Source organism: Crinia signifera, chromosome 19 (genome assembly GCF_055691185.1).
Source record: "Crinia signifera chromosome 19, ASM5569118v1, whole genome shotgun sequence".
Classification (NCBI taxonomy): domain Eukaryota; kingdom Metazoa; phylum Chordata; class Amphibia; order Anura; family Myobatrachidae; genus Crinia; species Crinia signifera.
Genome location: NC_139226.1, coordinates 10,715,420 through 10,732,202, shown reverse-complemented (window position 1 = coordinate 10,732,202; position 16,783 = coordinate 10,715,420). Strand labels below are relative to the sequence as shown.

The 16,783-nt window shown below is 44.2% G+C and overlaps 1 protein-coding gene across 1 annotated transcript in view; it reads right to left on the bottom strand.

Moving 5' to 3' along the window:
• Positions 1–446: 446 nt before the first annotated feature.
• The window catches only part of LOC146042450 (IgGFc-binding protein-like), a 38,182-nt gene continuing 21,845 nt past the window's right edge, over positions 447–16,783 (bottom strand). Inside the window, exons 8-16 of the mRNA XM_083162441.1 lie at positions 16,182–16,777; positions 11,658–12,237; positions 10,749–10,948; positions 10,224–10,365; positions 9,532–9,860; positions 1,938–2,514; positions 1,231–1,832; positions 547–802; positions 447–463 (exon numbers count right to left, since the gene is read on the bottom strand). Coding sequence (XP_083018567.1) covers positions 447–463; positions 547–802; positions 1,231–1,832; positions 1,938–2,514; positions 9,532–9,860; positions 10,224–10,365; positions 10,749–10,948; positions 11,658–12,237; positions 16,182–16,777 — 3,299 coding nt within the window. The remainder of the gene's footprint in view (positions 464–546; positions 803–1,230; positions 1,833–1,937; positions 2,515–9,531; positions 9,861–10,223; positions 10,366–10,748; positions 10,949–11,657; positions 12,238–16,181; positions 16,778–16,783) is intronic.

Below are 16,783 nucleotides of genomic sequence, written 5' to 3'. Positions count from 1 at the left end.
CCATGAGGATTTACAATTCAGTGATCGGATTAATTCCAGCTTACCAAAAATGTATTGTTGGGCAAAATTTCATGATTTGGCATATCTTATAATACACACAAAAAATGCCACTTGCACCTATGTGTATCTGTTACAAGTGTTTACTAAGGATCTTAATAAACCAATATTTATGAAACTTTCCTTTAGGATTAATTAGCATCAATTTCATGTGAGATCTCCTGAACCTTAACTTACAGCAGAAAGAGGGCGATCTCCATTCCTGAAGTTTGACACCAGCGGCTTGACAGGCAGCCACATAGAGACCTATAGCATTACAGTACGATGAAGGATGTCCTTTGTATTGGCACGCATCAAAAATGCAGTCATTGAAGAAAGGAGTGGGGTCAACAACTGAGAGACACTGACTGAACGGCCCTTTGGGCTTGATGATAAGCCCACAGTATTTCTCACTCTTGTACTCTTGCTTTTGAGCTTCAGTACATAGAAAGCAGTTCTTGTTACACTCTGGTGTACAGCCAGGAACATCACCAACTTTCCAACTGTTACCAAACTGAACTTCATTTGCTGCTGTTCCGCCATTCTTCATGGTGAAATCATCATTGAGGTTCTTGTTGTAGTTTCCACACAAGCCAGCAACAGCATTGGAATAAGTGCTAGGTACAGTCACTGCCACATAACTGTTCCAGTCATACTTTACAGTAACGTCAAAATCTGTCGTAATAATGCCTTGGTTGCCACTGATGTATGCTACAACTTTGTCAGTTTGGAAGTAAAATGGCAGTGATGTCACAACACCATCAACCTGAAGAAAAAAGAATGTAAGAGGTCAATGGTCTACTCCTAAGTCATCTCTCTTTATCTGCCTAAACTATACTGCATCTTAAATGTTGATGTTTGTATCTGGACTCTGATTCTGGTGATATTTATTTTATTTTATTATTTATTAACAGTTTCTTATATAGCGCAGCATATTCTGTTATATGAACTATAGAGAATTGTGTTGATATAAACCTTCAGAGGATGACCACTGTCTACTGGATTGTGGTCATTTCCAAATGCACTAACTACCTACTAAGGTGAATGCAGCATAATTACATCTCATCAAATTTGGTTGCCTATAGTACATGTGGGGACAAAATGAAAAATATTTCAGCTCTATGATTTAGCAGAAAGATCTTTGTTTTTAAATACCTTCATTAATACAAATGTCTACATTGACTTCATACATACCAAAATTTGATAAGGATAGTCAAAGCTAAGAGTCAAAACCATATCGTAGACTTCCAGTGTAACCACTTTGGTGTAGGAGACTGCTGTGTCCCCACCACGATTGTTGTTTTGGACATTGACAGTAAAACGGGTCAGTGATGCATCATTAGAGGACACACCAACCAGCTGGTATATGCAGGTTCCCATAAAGTTAAATCTCTTGTTGTCAAAAGTTGTGTAGTGAGGATCTCCACTGCCTGTGCAAGTGGCGAAGCTGATAGGTTGACAGCCAAGCACTCCATTCGATATCATGCACTTTTCACTTGCTTTACATCTGTTCTCCTTACAAACCACCAGGCCAAGACTTGGATCACACTTGCAGAGAAGACGACACTTGTCATCAGACCAAAACTCCTGGTTTGGTTGGTAGTAGGCACCATTGTAAGTGCAACCACAGCTTGAAACCTGTACACATTTATCAACACTAAGGACATAACCATCATTGCATTGGCAGGTCTCTACACACTGATTAGTGCAGTGGGATGGAGCTGTTCGATCGGTACATGTGGCTGGACAAGCATTTCCACAAAATTCATAGTGACTGTTTGCAGGACATCTCATGGCTGAAATACAAAAATGTTTTTAAAAATATATTTTTACCATGTTTAAAATATATGCTTATAAGCCAACTTCAGTGTTGATTTATTTTGGTGAATCTCACTACTTACTGCATCCAGAAGGTGTTCTCCAATCATATATGTTAACGCCCTGTTTCCGGCAGGTGTCGGCATAAACGCTGAGAGCCTGGCATAGGAATTGGTCAGATCCACCATTAATGCAGACATCGTATAAGCAGTTATCAAAAAAATTGTCTGGGTTAACTTTCGAGTGGCACTCTCTGAATGGCCCATCTTTGACTTTGCTGATGAGGCCACATCTCTTCTCATCTCCATACATGGCCTTCTTGCTGTTATCACAAGTTGGGCAATTGAGTTCCGGGCAGTAATCAAAGCAAAAAGGATCCTGGTCATTGACTTTCCAGCTCTTAGCCCAGTCTATGATGGAAGTAACCATTTTGTTGTCGGAAGTGATCATCTCGTCTTTGGTATTTTTGTTAAAGTTGCCACAAAGACCAAGAGTAAGCCCATAGTAGCTGCTGCTCAGTGTGACCACAACATGCCAGTTATACTCATAGGTCACCTCAAGGCCAAAATCGGTACTCACTACAGCATTGAGACCACTGATACTTGCCTTGATCTTTCCATTTAATAAGCTCATTGGAAGGTTGGTGATTTGATCATTGACCTGTTAAAAAGATAAACATGGCAGTTTGAAAATATAGCTCATGGATTATAGTAAATCTGAGTAAAATGAAAGAAGAAAAAAATTACTATATATATATATATATATATATATATATATATATATATATATATATATATATATATATATAGCAAATGGCAAATGCTGGGGGGGCGGCGGCACTCGGAAGAAAAATACAGGAGACAAGCGGTGCGGGTAACCGACATTTCAAAAGCCCGCAGGCTTTTTTTTATCAAGGTGCTGTAGTTCTCACTACAGCACCTTGATAAAAAAAAGCCTGCAGGCTTTTGAAATGTCGGTTACCCGCACCGCTTGTCTCCTGTATTTTTCTTCCGAGTGCCGCCGCTCCCCCAGCATTTGCTATACACAGAGCCGCAAGCCCTGCTTTGGAAGGCACCGGAGCCTTTGAACAAACTAGTACTTTGGGTACAGACACCACGGAGTGCCACCACAGCTATATATATATATATATACTAGGTGATTCATCGCGCCCTACGGGCGCTCTTCACACCGGCGTAAGGGGCTACGCCCCTTAATTTGTGAACATTTGTATTGTGAGAAATATGGTTAGAATTGTATGAAAGATGCCCTGTATTGCAGCTTCTGGCAGTGGGTGAGGGTCCAGCGTGGCAGCACAGGAGTACCGGACGGTGGCCCTGAGTCAGTGTCTCCTCCTACTGGGTGGGAGTTAGGGTGCATGAGAGCAGGAGGCTGGGATATGAGGCATGATAGGGGTATGTGGGCAACACAGCGTCAGCGATTACCCAGTGGTGGAAGTTACGGTTCAGGAGAGCAGGAAGCTGGGTAGTGATAGGGGTGTGTGGGCATACGGGGGACTAAAGAGGGTGGTGGACACTGTGCAGCTTCTGCCAGTGGGTGAGGGTCCAGCGTGGCAGCACAGAAATACAGGAGTCAGTGTCTCCTCCGACTGGGTGGGAGTAAGGGTGCATGAGAGCAGGAGGCTGGGCGGTAAAGCATGATAGGGGAATGTGGGCAACACAGGGTGAGCGGGTCTCCACTGGCGGAAGTTACGGGGCAGGAGAACAGGAGGCAGGGCAGTGTCCTCCCACATTGATGGCAAAAGTATTCAACATCGGCCATAAACCATCGATTATTTGAAAATCATTGATGGTCGATGGGCTTTCCTAGAACTGGAGGAGGGTGGGGGACAGTATGCAGCTCCCGGCAGTGGGTGAGCGTCTCCTCCCACTGGGAGGGAGTGAGCGTGCATGAGAGCAGGAGGCTGTATAATAGTGGTATGTGGGCAAGACATTGATAAAAGTTGTGGCGCTGGTGCAGAGGGCAGTGGGGAAACCTGCAGTGCGGCAGCCAGGGCCGGATTTCCCACCTAGGGGTGGTACCTGCTTGTGGTGGTACAGGATCCCCCATTGTCAGGGGGGTACGTGAAATGCGGGGGCCGCGATGGTCCGCTGGGGGGTGGAATTGCCGGAAGGGGGTCTGGGGGGTCTGCAAATTGCGGGAGGGTGGGTGGTGTGTGGGGATCAAAACAGAGATGTGGGGCGCTCTTGGGTATCGGGATGAAAGAAAGTTAAATCAACACAATGTTTAAAAAGTATCACAAATTTATTACACAATAATGCATGGAAAACACATACCAAATGGTACTAAATGACTTTAAACATATGAATAAAAATAAAAATAAAATAAAAATAAAACTTAAAAAATAAAATAAAAAATGAAAAAATAATAAATTAAAAATAATGAATAAAAAAGAATTGCAGAATAAATAATAGAATTAAGATTGGACTTTGCAGTTAATAGATGTCAGCACATCCAACTTTTTAAGGTGCAATTGATAACTTAGCGCAATCCACCAATGTTTGATGGTGGATTGCGCTAAGTTATCAATTGCACCTTAAAAAGTTGGATGTGCTGACATCTATTAACTGCAAAGTCCAATCTTAATTCTATTATTTATTCTGCAATTCTTTTTTATTCATTATTTTTAATTTATTATTTTTTCATTTTTTATTTTATTTTTTAAGTTTTATTTTTATTTTATTTTTATTTTTATTCATATGTTTAAAGTCATTTAGTACCATTTGGTATGTGTTTTCCATGCATTATTGTGTAATAAATTTGTGATACTTTTTAAACATTGTGTTGATTTAACTTTCTTTCATCCCGATACCCAAGAGCGCCCCACATCTCTGTTTTGGTTTCTGTAATTTTGGAGGTTGGCAACCCTCCTACGTGGTGGCTGCTGGGCATCGAGTTACATCACAGTCATCCCCAGCGCCTAAGGCAAATTTCTCTTGCATGGTGTGTGGGGATCCGCGGTTAGCGGGAGGGGGCGGGGGTCCGCAAATCGTGGGCGGGGGTGCGGGGGGGCTTGAATCGTGGGAAGGGGGGTCCGCAAATTGCGGGAGGGGGGTTGTCGGGGTTAGTGAATTGCGGGAGGGGGGGTTGCGGAGGTCCGTGAATTGCGGGAGGGGCGCGTGGGGTGCCGTGAGTCAAGGGGGGGGTGGTGCGGGGGTCCGTGAATCACGGGAGGGGTCATGAATCGCAGGAGGCGGGGGTCGTGGGGGGGGCTGCGAATCGCAGGAGGGGGGGTGTGGGGGGTTGCCGTGAATTGCATGAGGGGGGCGTGAATCAAGGGAGGGTGGGCGCAGGGGGGTGGTGCGGGGGTCCGTGAATCGCGGGAGGGGGCATGAATCGCGGGAGGGGGGGTTGTGGGGGGTTCCGAATCGCAGGAAGGGGGGTATGGGGGTGCCGTGAATTGCGTGAGGGGGGCATGAATCGCGGGGGGGGGGTCCCCGAATATGTGAATTACGGGGCGGTCGCAAATCGCGAGAGGTGCCGAGGGGGCCCGCAAATCGCGGGAGGGGGGCACTACGGGGGGTTTCGTGAATCGCGGGAGGGGGGGGTCGTGGGGGGTTGCGAATCGCAGGAAGGGGGGTGCCGTGAATTGCGTGAGGGGGGCATAAATCGCGGGAGGTGGGGTCCCCGAATGTGTGAATTAGGGGGCGGTCGCAAATCGCAAGAAGTGCCGAGGGGGCCCACAAATCGCGGGAGGGGGGCGCTACGGGGGGTTCCGTGAATCGCGGTAGGGGGCGGCGCGAATTGCGGGAGGGGGGTCGCAAATCACAGTAGGGGGGGGTGCCGTGAATCGCGGGAGGGGGGGTCGCGGGGGGCCCTTTTAATGCCGGGAGGGGGGGTCGCAGGGGTCCCGCGAATCGCGGGAGGGGAGGATGCAGGGGTCCTGCGAATGGCGGGAGGGGGCTCGCGGGAGGGAGGGGTCGCTGGGGTCCCGCGATTTGCGGGAGGGTCGCGGGGGTCCCGCGTTTCGCGGGAGGGGGTCGTCGCGGAGGTCCAGCGAATCGCGGGAGGGGGTGGTCGGGTCTGGGACGGATATTAGACAGCACTTACATCGACAGCCATTACATCGACACCATTAGTTTGACAGCTCAATAGGTCGACATGGTTTTAGGTCGACATACCATTAGGTCGACATGACATTATGTCGACAGCTCATTAGGTCGACATCTCATTAGGTCGACAGCTCATTAGGTCGACATGTTTTTAGGTCGACACTGCCATTAGGTCGACAGAGTCTACGTCGACAGTCAAAAGGTCGACATGGGTTTTTTCACTGTTTTTTGGCCGAAATGTCGACCTAGTCGACATGGACACAGTTTGAAGTGTACCGCAGCCGCTCGCTATGCTTTGGGCACGGTGCCTCGCTGCGCTCGGCACACTATTTTATTCTCCCACCACGCCCTAGTGGATAGTAGGGCATGAAATACCGCCTGTCGGCACATGTCGGCTCAATAAACAGTGAAAAAACTCATTTCGACCTTATGACTGTCGACATAGACACTGTCGACCTAATGGCAGTGTCGACCTAAAAACATGTCGACCTAATGAGCTGTCGACCTAATGAGCTGCCGACCTAATGAGATGTCGACATAATGACATGTCGACCTAATGACATGTCGACCTAAAACCATGTCGACCTATTGAGGTGTCGAACTAATGGTGTCGATGTAATGGCTGTCGATGTAAGTGCTGTCTAACAATAGTCCGGATACCGGGGTGGTCGCGGGGGTCCCGCGAATCGCGGGAGGGGGGTCGCGGGGGTCCCGCGAATCGCGGGAGGGGGGGTTCGCGGGGGTCCCGCGAATCACGGGAGGGGGGGTCGCAGGGGTCCCGCGACTCGCGGGAGGGTGAAAAGCGGGGGTCCCGCGAATCGCGGGAGGGGTGGTGCGGGGTCCTGCGAATGGCGGGAGGGGGGGTCACGGGGGTTCCACAAATCGCGGGAGGGGGGGGTCGCGGGGGTCCCGCGAATCGCGGGAGGGGGGGTCGCGGGGGTCCCGCGAATCGCGGGAGGGGGGTCGCGGGGATCCCGCGATTCGCGGGAGGGGGGGTCACGGGGGGTCCCGCGAATCGCGGGAGGGGGGGTCGCGGGGGGGTCCCGCAAATCGCGGGAGGGGGGGGGTCGCGGGAGGGGGGTCGCGGGGGTCCTGGCAGAGGATAGGGATGTGCAGGAGTAATGGTGGATGGTGGCTGTGGAGTAATGGTGGATGGTGGGCGTGTACTGTAGTCCTGGCTGGGCGGGGGGAGGTGATGTCAAGGGGGTGGAACGTCAGACACATGAAAGTGAAACTGTTCTACACAGGAACGTTCTCCACAGGGGTTGAGTGACAGATCTGGCTAAATATATAAGAGATATAATAATAATAATAATAATAATAATAATGATATTTATATAGCACTTTTCTCCCAATAGGACTCAAAGTGCTTCATATATATATATATATATATATATATATATATATATATATATATATATATAATATAGGTGTGTATCATACCCCTGGATGGGTGATGATACAACGCACGGCAAGGATTTGCAACAAGGTGGTGAAAAAGTTCTGTTTTAATACAACGTTTCAAGGCTCTGGGCCCCTTCCTCAGGTATAACCTGTTTACTGTTATACCTGACGAAGGGGCCCAGAGCCTCAAAACGTCGTATTAAAACAGAACTTTTTCACCACCTTGTTGCAAGTCCTTGGAGTGCCGTGCGTTGTATCATCACTCATCCATGGGTATGATACACACCTAAATTACTTCTCTACCTCCCTGCAAAGGCACCCGGGCAGCTGATCACATTGGTGGAGTGCTGGGTCTACCACAAGCTATATATTTATAAAAATAGAAAGTGCGCAAAACTTTTCAGAGGATGTCCACAAATAGAACCTCAATAAGTCCAATACTTTGAAATCGTTGTCAGCACTTTAGGTCAGATTTATGACCGGCAGCTCCACTTGCAATCACCTGGATTCACAGGTCACAGTATTATTCTAAAAAAAAACAAGAGCGTTCCATAGAGCGTTTATCACAGGTAAAAAAAATGTATTGTAAAATCACGATCCCACATTGAGCAAGGTAATGGGTCACGTACCGGTAGAGTCGGTTAACACAACCGTTGTGGTAAAAAGCATGAATATACAGTCCGCACAGTTTTAGTTGGAGCAGTTACATTCTGTGCAGCTCTGCCGGTGTAAAACAGACAGAAACTTCAGTGCTGGGCCACGCCCTAATGACAAAGTCCTTGACAAAGTCCTTGTGACAAAATGCATTAGGGCGTGGCCCAGCACTGAATTTGTGGAAGCGTGACTGAAATGGTGCTGATTTCTCGGGACGCCAAGCCTTTATAGTCTCTGTGTCTCCCGAGAATCCGAAGGCAGATTGCCACGTTTGGCCGTGCTCGGGTTTCCAAAAAAAAAGCCAGAAACTCGCGAGCTGGGCGTCGAGCCGTCTGAGTTCGGAGCGGTTCGGAGTCCGGGGAATCTGGACCGCTCATATCTACTTTGTATCAGTGGATTATTAGGCTGTTGTTTCATGATAGTAGTTTATTATCTGGCTCAAGATATTCTATGGAGAGCTACAAAAAGAGTTACACTTAGTTTTTTTTTAAAGAAAATAATAATTTCATCTTATTTATCAATTCAGTAACACAAACGACATAGAACAATAGGTACAAAGTGTTTTGTTGACTATTTAAACAAACTATTTTTAATGTTACTAATTAAATAAAGTAATTATAAGTGTTTTTAAAAATTTGGTGCTTGTGTAGTTTCACGGCGCCACTAAATCTCATGCGATATCACATGCGATTTACTATCCAGTTCATATCCCCACTATCCACTAGGGCGTGGAGTTGATTATATATAGTGTGGCGAGCGCAGCGAGCCACCCAGCCCGAAGCGTGGCGAGGTGACACGAAACATGTATTCCACGGAATTGCATGCAAATGCCATGCGATATCGGGAGTCGGCGTCAAACAACACAAGTAGCGTAATCCGTGTCCCCTCGTGGGCCACGCTTCGGGCTCGGTGGCTCGCTGGGCTCGCCACACTATATAAAATCAACTATAGTGGATAGTGGGGATATGAACTGGATAGTAAATCGCATGTGATAAGCATGTAAAACCGCATGCGATATCGCATGCGATTTAGTGGCGCTGTGAAACTACACAAGTACCAAAAAGTTTTACAGTAGCGGATTGTTCAAAAAGAAACGTGATTGTTTTTTACTTTGTTTTTTTTTAAATTCTGAAACCCTTAAAAACTGAACGCTTCCTATTCTGAAAAGCGAAAAAATTTAAATATTAACAATAAATGCTTTTATACTTATACTGTATCTGGTATCATCAATTCTACACTTCCTTAATTAGGAACAATAATATTATTAAGTATTTTTTTATGATTATTGACTTATTCTTTCACCCTCCTCCATTAGATATTTTTATTGTATTTTTTTTTTTTTTCATAGAGATAGATAAAAAAATATAGGACATTTTTTCTACTATTAATACTACACTACTACAATTACTGCTTCTGCATATAATAACAATTAATATTAATGAGAAATGAATAAATATAAAAAAATATTCACATAGAAAACACACATTAAAAAATACTAGCTAATTAACGTTCTGGTATTATTGGTTCATGCAGAAATAATTACACTCACCCGAACTTTACCAAATTCGCCCTTCATAATGGTGATCTTATACCCGTATATGTATATGCTGACTGTTTTAACATACGACACTGCTTGGGTTCCTCTGTTGTCATTTTTCTCTTCGATGGTAAATGGCACCAAACCATTATCTCCACCACCATATTTAGAGAGTACATATGTGCAGGTTCCTTGTAAGTTAAAGTCATAACCATCGAAAGTGTGATAATGAGGATCTCCCCATGCCCAACAGGTGCCATTGTAATTTGGAACGCAGACTGGTTTTCTATTTTGCACCTTGCAGGTTTCCTGGACCCTACATTTTTTGAATTTACATGGATCTGAAAAAAAATAATAATTCAATATGTATTTTTAACCTCAAATGTGTAAAAGACACAGACGGAACAGTATTTAAGTTGGCATTTAAAGTAGCAGACTAGGAATTGTGCGTAGTAATAATGGTGTAATATTTAATTTCATGTAGTTCCAATTGTAACCTGCAGGCATCACTGTTGAGGTTGCAGTTTACCGCATCAGCAGATTTGAAAATACGTTAAATCTTAGGCAGCAATAAGTAAGGTGTCATCTATGGGCCTACCTACAGTTCTATCCTATACAATCAACTTTTACTTACTGATTAAGAATGATATAATATAGTTTATTGATGGGTAGATTTTTAATTTTAGAACCGGTAAATACATTACCTTTATTGATACATCCTACAACACCATCCGTTATCTGACACTTCTCATCCGACGTGCAGCTGGTGTCCTCACAGATCAGTCCACCAATCGGGCTGCAGGTACAAACTTCTGTACAGTCGTTAGATAGAACTGGCAGATTGGGCTGTTGAAATAAAAAGCAAGCCAAACCAGTAATTAGATAGCTGTATAAAAATAGTTTCATTAGAATGTTGTATAAGAAAAATCAGGATCACTTCAAAATTATATTGATTATTCCATCCTTTGTTGTACATATGTACTATTGATTAACAGTTGTTATGGCCTTAAAATCAACACAGAACATAAATTGTTAACCACCATAAAAAATTATGTAAATAATTATCAAAATGAAGACTTTGCGTTCCATAGAATTGACATTTGGTTATTTACTACAGTTAATACAGTATTTCTTATTCGGATGAAACCTGGAAAGTTCTTCCGGATTAAGTAACTGTTAATCTGTATGATTCCAGACCTACAGTACACCAAGAGTTCCGTTACACCCACCGGATAGTATTGTCCATCTTCAAAGCAGCCACAATTGTCCATTGACACACATCCTTGCCCATCAAAGACGAAGCCATCATTACACTCGCAGCCCTCTGAACAGGTGGTGGGGCAAACGGTTGGATTGGTAATACCAGCACAAGTTGTAGAACATAAATCAGCACAGACTTGGTATTGGCTATTGGGTGGGCAGGTCAATGCTATTTTGAGAAATTAAAACAACATTGTAAATCAAGGACATTCATCAGCAATGTAATACAAATAATGATATACCAACGCATTTCACATTCTTGTAGTAGAGGACTCTTGTGATGCATAGTGTTTATTTGGAAGAGTACACGTCAGTTTGTACATAAGCCAATATAGGACTTACTGCTCTGACATACTCACTGTGAGTACTTTCATTGATGACCAGAGCAATCAATCAATCATGGTTCTAACCTCCCAGGGATGATGTGAATATGAAGGAGCTGCAAGTCCCTTACTGGCTGCTAGGAACATCTGAAGTAGGAGCACACCAACTGGAGGAATGCAATCAGCTAACAAGCTCCTAGATGGTGATATCAATTAATTAGGATATTAAACAGGGATAAGCAGGGAGTCTGGCTTGCAGGACAGCTGGCACAGATAATTCACAAATTAAAGTTCAGTGTGTGACAATGTCTAAGTTGCGTCTAGGCCTCTCACACCAAAACTACTCAATGAGAAAGGACACCTCTTTATCTACTTCAGTGGTTACAGCCTTTATATTATTCTTAGATATGGATCATACTGTATTATATATATATATATATATATTTATATAAATATACAGTACATCCCATTTGCTCATTTATTATTTACATGTATAATATTCACTGAAGATTGATGTATATTGTAGGCTGTTTTTATGAAGCTTTAATAACTTACGGCAGAATGCGTCATTTCGCCAAGGTTTTATGGTGACCCTGGCTGCTTGGCATGCAGCGACATAGCTTGCAATGCTCTTGCAGAGGATGCCTCCGTCCCCAGCCCCAGCGCACATGTCATAGATGCAGTTGTTGAAGTACGTATCGGGGTTAATAGTTCCATAGCAAGCACTCAGGGGGCCTCCTGCTTTCTTAAGGAATCCACAGTAGATCTCAGTCTTGAAGATATTCTCTTTTCGGACATCACAGGGTGGGCAGGGATTCCCCCTGCCACCACACCCCCTGTCACATATAATACCAGGGATCTGAACCTGCCAGGATGATCCAAATATGGTGACATCTGTAGTCAGACTTTTGTCAGGAAGCTGGAAGTCATCATTTTTGTTTCCATTGTAATTGCCGCACAGGCCACCCAACTGTTCCTTGTAGTTTCCTGGAACGGTCACTATCACATCGTAGACCAGGTCATAGTTCACCTGAACACCAAAGTCGGTGTCAATGATGACCCTTATGCCATTCTGGTAAGCTTGGATCTTGCCGTTTTCTAAGGTCACTGGGAGGTAACTATACACTCCATCAATCTGTTTAGGAAACATATTGTAAGTAGATATTTATTATGATTTAATTAACAGTTTTTTATAGTGCAGCAAATTCTGTTGAGCTTTACAATTGTACACAAGTGATCAAATAAAACTAGGTAATAATAGACAGACATAGAGGTAGGAGGACCTTACAATATATAAGGATATAGCATTGATACACAAGGATAGGTTATATCGATGGCGTAATGGTCTACCAGATTTAAAAGATTCTAGGTATGATATGGTCACCCAGCAATGTTGGCCTGGGGTTCGGAATTCGGAAAGTGAAGAAAGTTCATGATCAGACAATAAAACTTAACACTATATAAAATAAAAACAGTTTTCTAAATACTATATGGTAGAGAATTAGGTTATTAAAGTCCACATTTCTTTATTCTGTGCCAAACAAACAAGGGTCCTCTTATTGAATTTTTAAGGTTGTCTAGTTTTCAATATGGTGTACGACCTTATTTCTAAACATTGCGCTTCATTAATAAAAGATAAAACCAGCTAAAAAAACAAAAAAACTAAATGTAAAAGCATGTCGATGCACAAACTAAAAAAAAATTAACTAATTTGTATGTACATCTGATCTGTTAACGCCACCCCACTATTGACGCCAACTCGAAGCGTGGCGAGCGCAGCGAGCCCGCGAGGGGTGGCGGTACGTGTCCTCCGACCTTTTCATACCCCCACTATCCACGTCGGCGTGGAGTTGATGTTATATAGTGTGGCGAGCGCAGCAAGCCACCGAGCCCGAAGCGTGGCGAGCGCAGTGAGCCCCGTGATGGTACGCGGAATACATGTGAAGTAGTCCATTCAGGGCTACAACTAGTAACTATTCAGCCACCACAGTTGGAACAGATGGACATACAATTTTTTTATTTTTTTATTTTTTCCGTCGACATGCTTTTACCTTTTGGGGGTTTTCCAGCCATACTATAGTTGGACCAGATGGTAATACTAAAATGAGGATATCACCACCTAAGGGCCCCTATATAAGGTTGAACATGATGGACGCAAGTCTTTTTTCAACCTTAACTCCTATGTTACTATGTTATTTATATAGTTATTTTTTAAAATTCTTGCTTCGGCATTCTTCACCAAGTTTTTTTTTTTCACTCTGTATAACATAGCAATAAAATCTAAACACAGTGGATACTATTGCTAGTTTATGAAGAGTAAGCCACTCTGTACAGAGGGGATAAAAGAATACCGGTGCATACACACTGGACGATGTATGCACTGAAAGAAATTTGTGACCAATTTGCCTTGAACTACCCAAACAAACGATATTGTGCATACACACGGAACGTCATGATGACCGATAAACGTCAAACAATCTAGCTAGACTCTATCACTTTCTTGTGAAAATCAACTAAAAATTGATCTAACTCCACAGTCGGCAAACAACCTTGACAAACGAGCGGTGGGGCTGCACATTGTCATTCTTCATTTGTAGCTTTCACACTGACCAATAGTTTGACCGATATCATTCAGAAGGGCCATTATCAACGATATTGGTGAAAAAAAAAAAAGTGAACAGTGTGCATGCACCTACATAAAGCTATAGAGTTTAGTTAGATCGTTCGTCATTTGTCATTTGTTATATTGTTCAGTGCGTGTGCACAATATCGTTCATCCAGGACACTGGGGAGGTACAAGGGTAATTGCTTACCAATGTCTTTTAATGCATACATTGATAGGAAAAGCTATCAGAGAGGAACTGTTGCTTAGCCAGCCTAATTGTGGGCATACAGTATGGTTTGGGGGCTTTCAAGTGTTTAACCCTTTGAGAATTTGGCAAAGCAAGTGTGAAAATTGCAAAGCAAACCATTTTTTTTCCATCATAATGACCTAAAATGTTACATTGTATATATATATATATATATATATATATATATATATATATATATATATATATATATATATATATATATATATATATATATATATATATATATATATATATATAAAGGGGTAACACACATCAGACCAACTTTACTCCAACCATCCATCTAGTTGGTACTGGATAGGAGCAAATGTAATTTGTAATCAAGTCATTTATTTCCCAAATCTGAAAATGGGCAACAACTGTCACTCAGACAATGTACTGTAATTTGACCTATTTGATTTAAACAATTCCACTGAATGTTTTTGTCCATTGTCCTAAGTTTGTGAGCAAATTGCTCTTTGGCATTTGCCCCCATACAGTACCAGAGTTTCAGTCCAACCAACCAACTAGTTGGATGGTTGGTGGAAAGTTGGTCTGGTGTGTGGCCAGAATTAGATATGTAGACCAAAGCCAGTAGCGCTGAGGTTTTAAAGAAACAATAATTTAAAAGGCATAACCAGGTTGGGTAAAATGTTGGCCGGACTCATCTGGATCTCAATATGCAGTGTATTACATGAATTCTTCAAATGTACAAGTATGGGGTATATTTACTAAGGTGAGAGTTATTAGAAATGTGATGTGTCTATTGGCAACCAATCAGATTCTGTCGAGCTAGCGCAACAGCCGTGCCCCTGTCCCATTCTCGCTTTGCTGGACTGGAGCTCGGTAGTCGGGATGGTACTTGTTTCCTAGCACGGCCACACCGATTTACATCGGGGTGGTCGTGTCGGAAAAATCGGGTCGATCGCATCGCATGCGATTTGGTCGCATGCGATGCGATCGACGCGACCGACCCGATTTTGGACCCGATTTTTTTATTGAATAACATGTAAATTGGGTCCCTGGGACCCGATTTTACATTGGATTCAATGTAAAATATTCCCTAGACCCCCAAATTTAACGACGTAAACCCCACCCCACGATAGACGCGAACCTGAAGCGTGGCGAGCGCAGCGAGCCCGCGAGGGGCGGCGGTGCGCGTCCTCCGACCTTTTCATTCCCCTACTATCCACTAGGGCGTGGAGTGAGAATAGAATAGTGTGGCGAGCGCAGCGAGCCACCGAGCCCGAAGCGTGGCGAGCGCAGTGAGCCCCGCGAGGGGACGCGGATACCTGTGAAGCCCGCGAAGGGACGCGTTTACCTGTGAAGGTATCCGCGTCCCCTCGCGGGGCTCGCTGCGCTCGCCACGCTTCGGGCTCGGTGGCTCGCTGCGCTCGCCACACTATTCTATTCTCACTCCACGCCCTAGTGGATAGTAGGGGAATGAAAAGGTCGGAGGACGCGCACCGCCGCCGCTCGCCACGCTTCGGGTTCGCGTCTATCGTGGGGTGACGACGGGGACATCTATAATGTGAAATGGGTCATATTGGCCCATTTCACATTTTTCACATTTTCTCACAATTTCAATGTTAAAAAATATTTTAACATTGAAGCCTATGGAAAAATCTGGGGCATCGCGTCAGGACCAATGTTAATGGTCCCGACCGACGCGATGCCCCTGATATTTTACCTTTCCCGACACGATTTCAATGTTAAAATATTTTTTAACATTGAAGCCTATGGGGAAATCGGGGGCATCGCGTCGGTCGCGTCGGGACCAATGTTAATGGTCCCGACCGACGCGATGCCCCCGATATTGTGTCCTAGCCGGCAAAATGGACCTGATTTCAAAGGAAATCGGGTCCATCGTGTGGATCGTGTACCTTAACTTAAAGGTACACGATCCATAAGATTGTGGCCGTGCTAGGAAACAAGTACCGTCGGGATTCAATGTTTCGGCCGCCGAGCGGCGAGAAGGGGACGTGGCCGCGAGCTGTGCCCGGAAATACTCAAGCTCCGGCCGGGAGCTCGACTATTTCTGGCTTTTCTCGGCAGAATGAGCCCGACAGCTTGTGATCGAAACACGAAAACTGCCCGGTGCACATCCCTAATTTTCCTAATAGATTTCTGAATAGTCAACATCTACTGAATATCTACAGTATTTCTAGACATAGTTGCCCGTTAAACCAAAACATCATTATTACTGAATAAAACACTAAAAATGACATACCTTAATCTTCCCTTGGACATTATACTCAAGAATGACGTTGTATCCGTAGACTTCAAAAGACACAAGTTTAGTGACAGAAACTGTTCCATCTCCCCATTTTTCATTTTCTACATTGATGGCAAAAGGTACCAAGTTTTCTCTTTTTGTTATAAGCTTGGTGAGAGTATAGGTGCAGGTACCCTGGAAATTGAAGGCCAGGCCATCAAATGACATGTAGTGAGGATCACCGGATGCAGAACACTGAGCGGATCCCACTGGTTGACACTTCTGGACTCCATTGACAACTTTACACTCTTCATTGGGTCCACATGTAAAAGCCTTACACTGCACCACTCCGCTAAAGGTGCATACACACTGCTGGTTGCACAACCCACTGGGGAAAAATATTTCTCCAGGCTGATAGTATTTATCGTTGTACTTGCAGCCACACTTGTTGATGGGGACACAGTCTCCTCCACTTAGGATAAAGCCATCATTACATTCACATCCCTCGGTACATGTAGGGTTGCACCCTAGTGGAGGTGTGAGCGATAGACACGTTGGAGCACAGCCAGATGTACATACTTCATAGTGACTGTTCTTTGGACAATTTGGACCTGCAG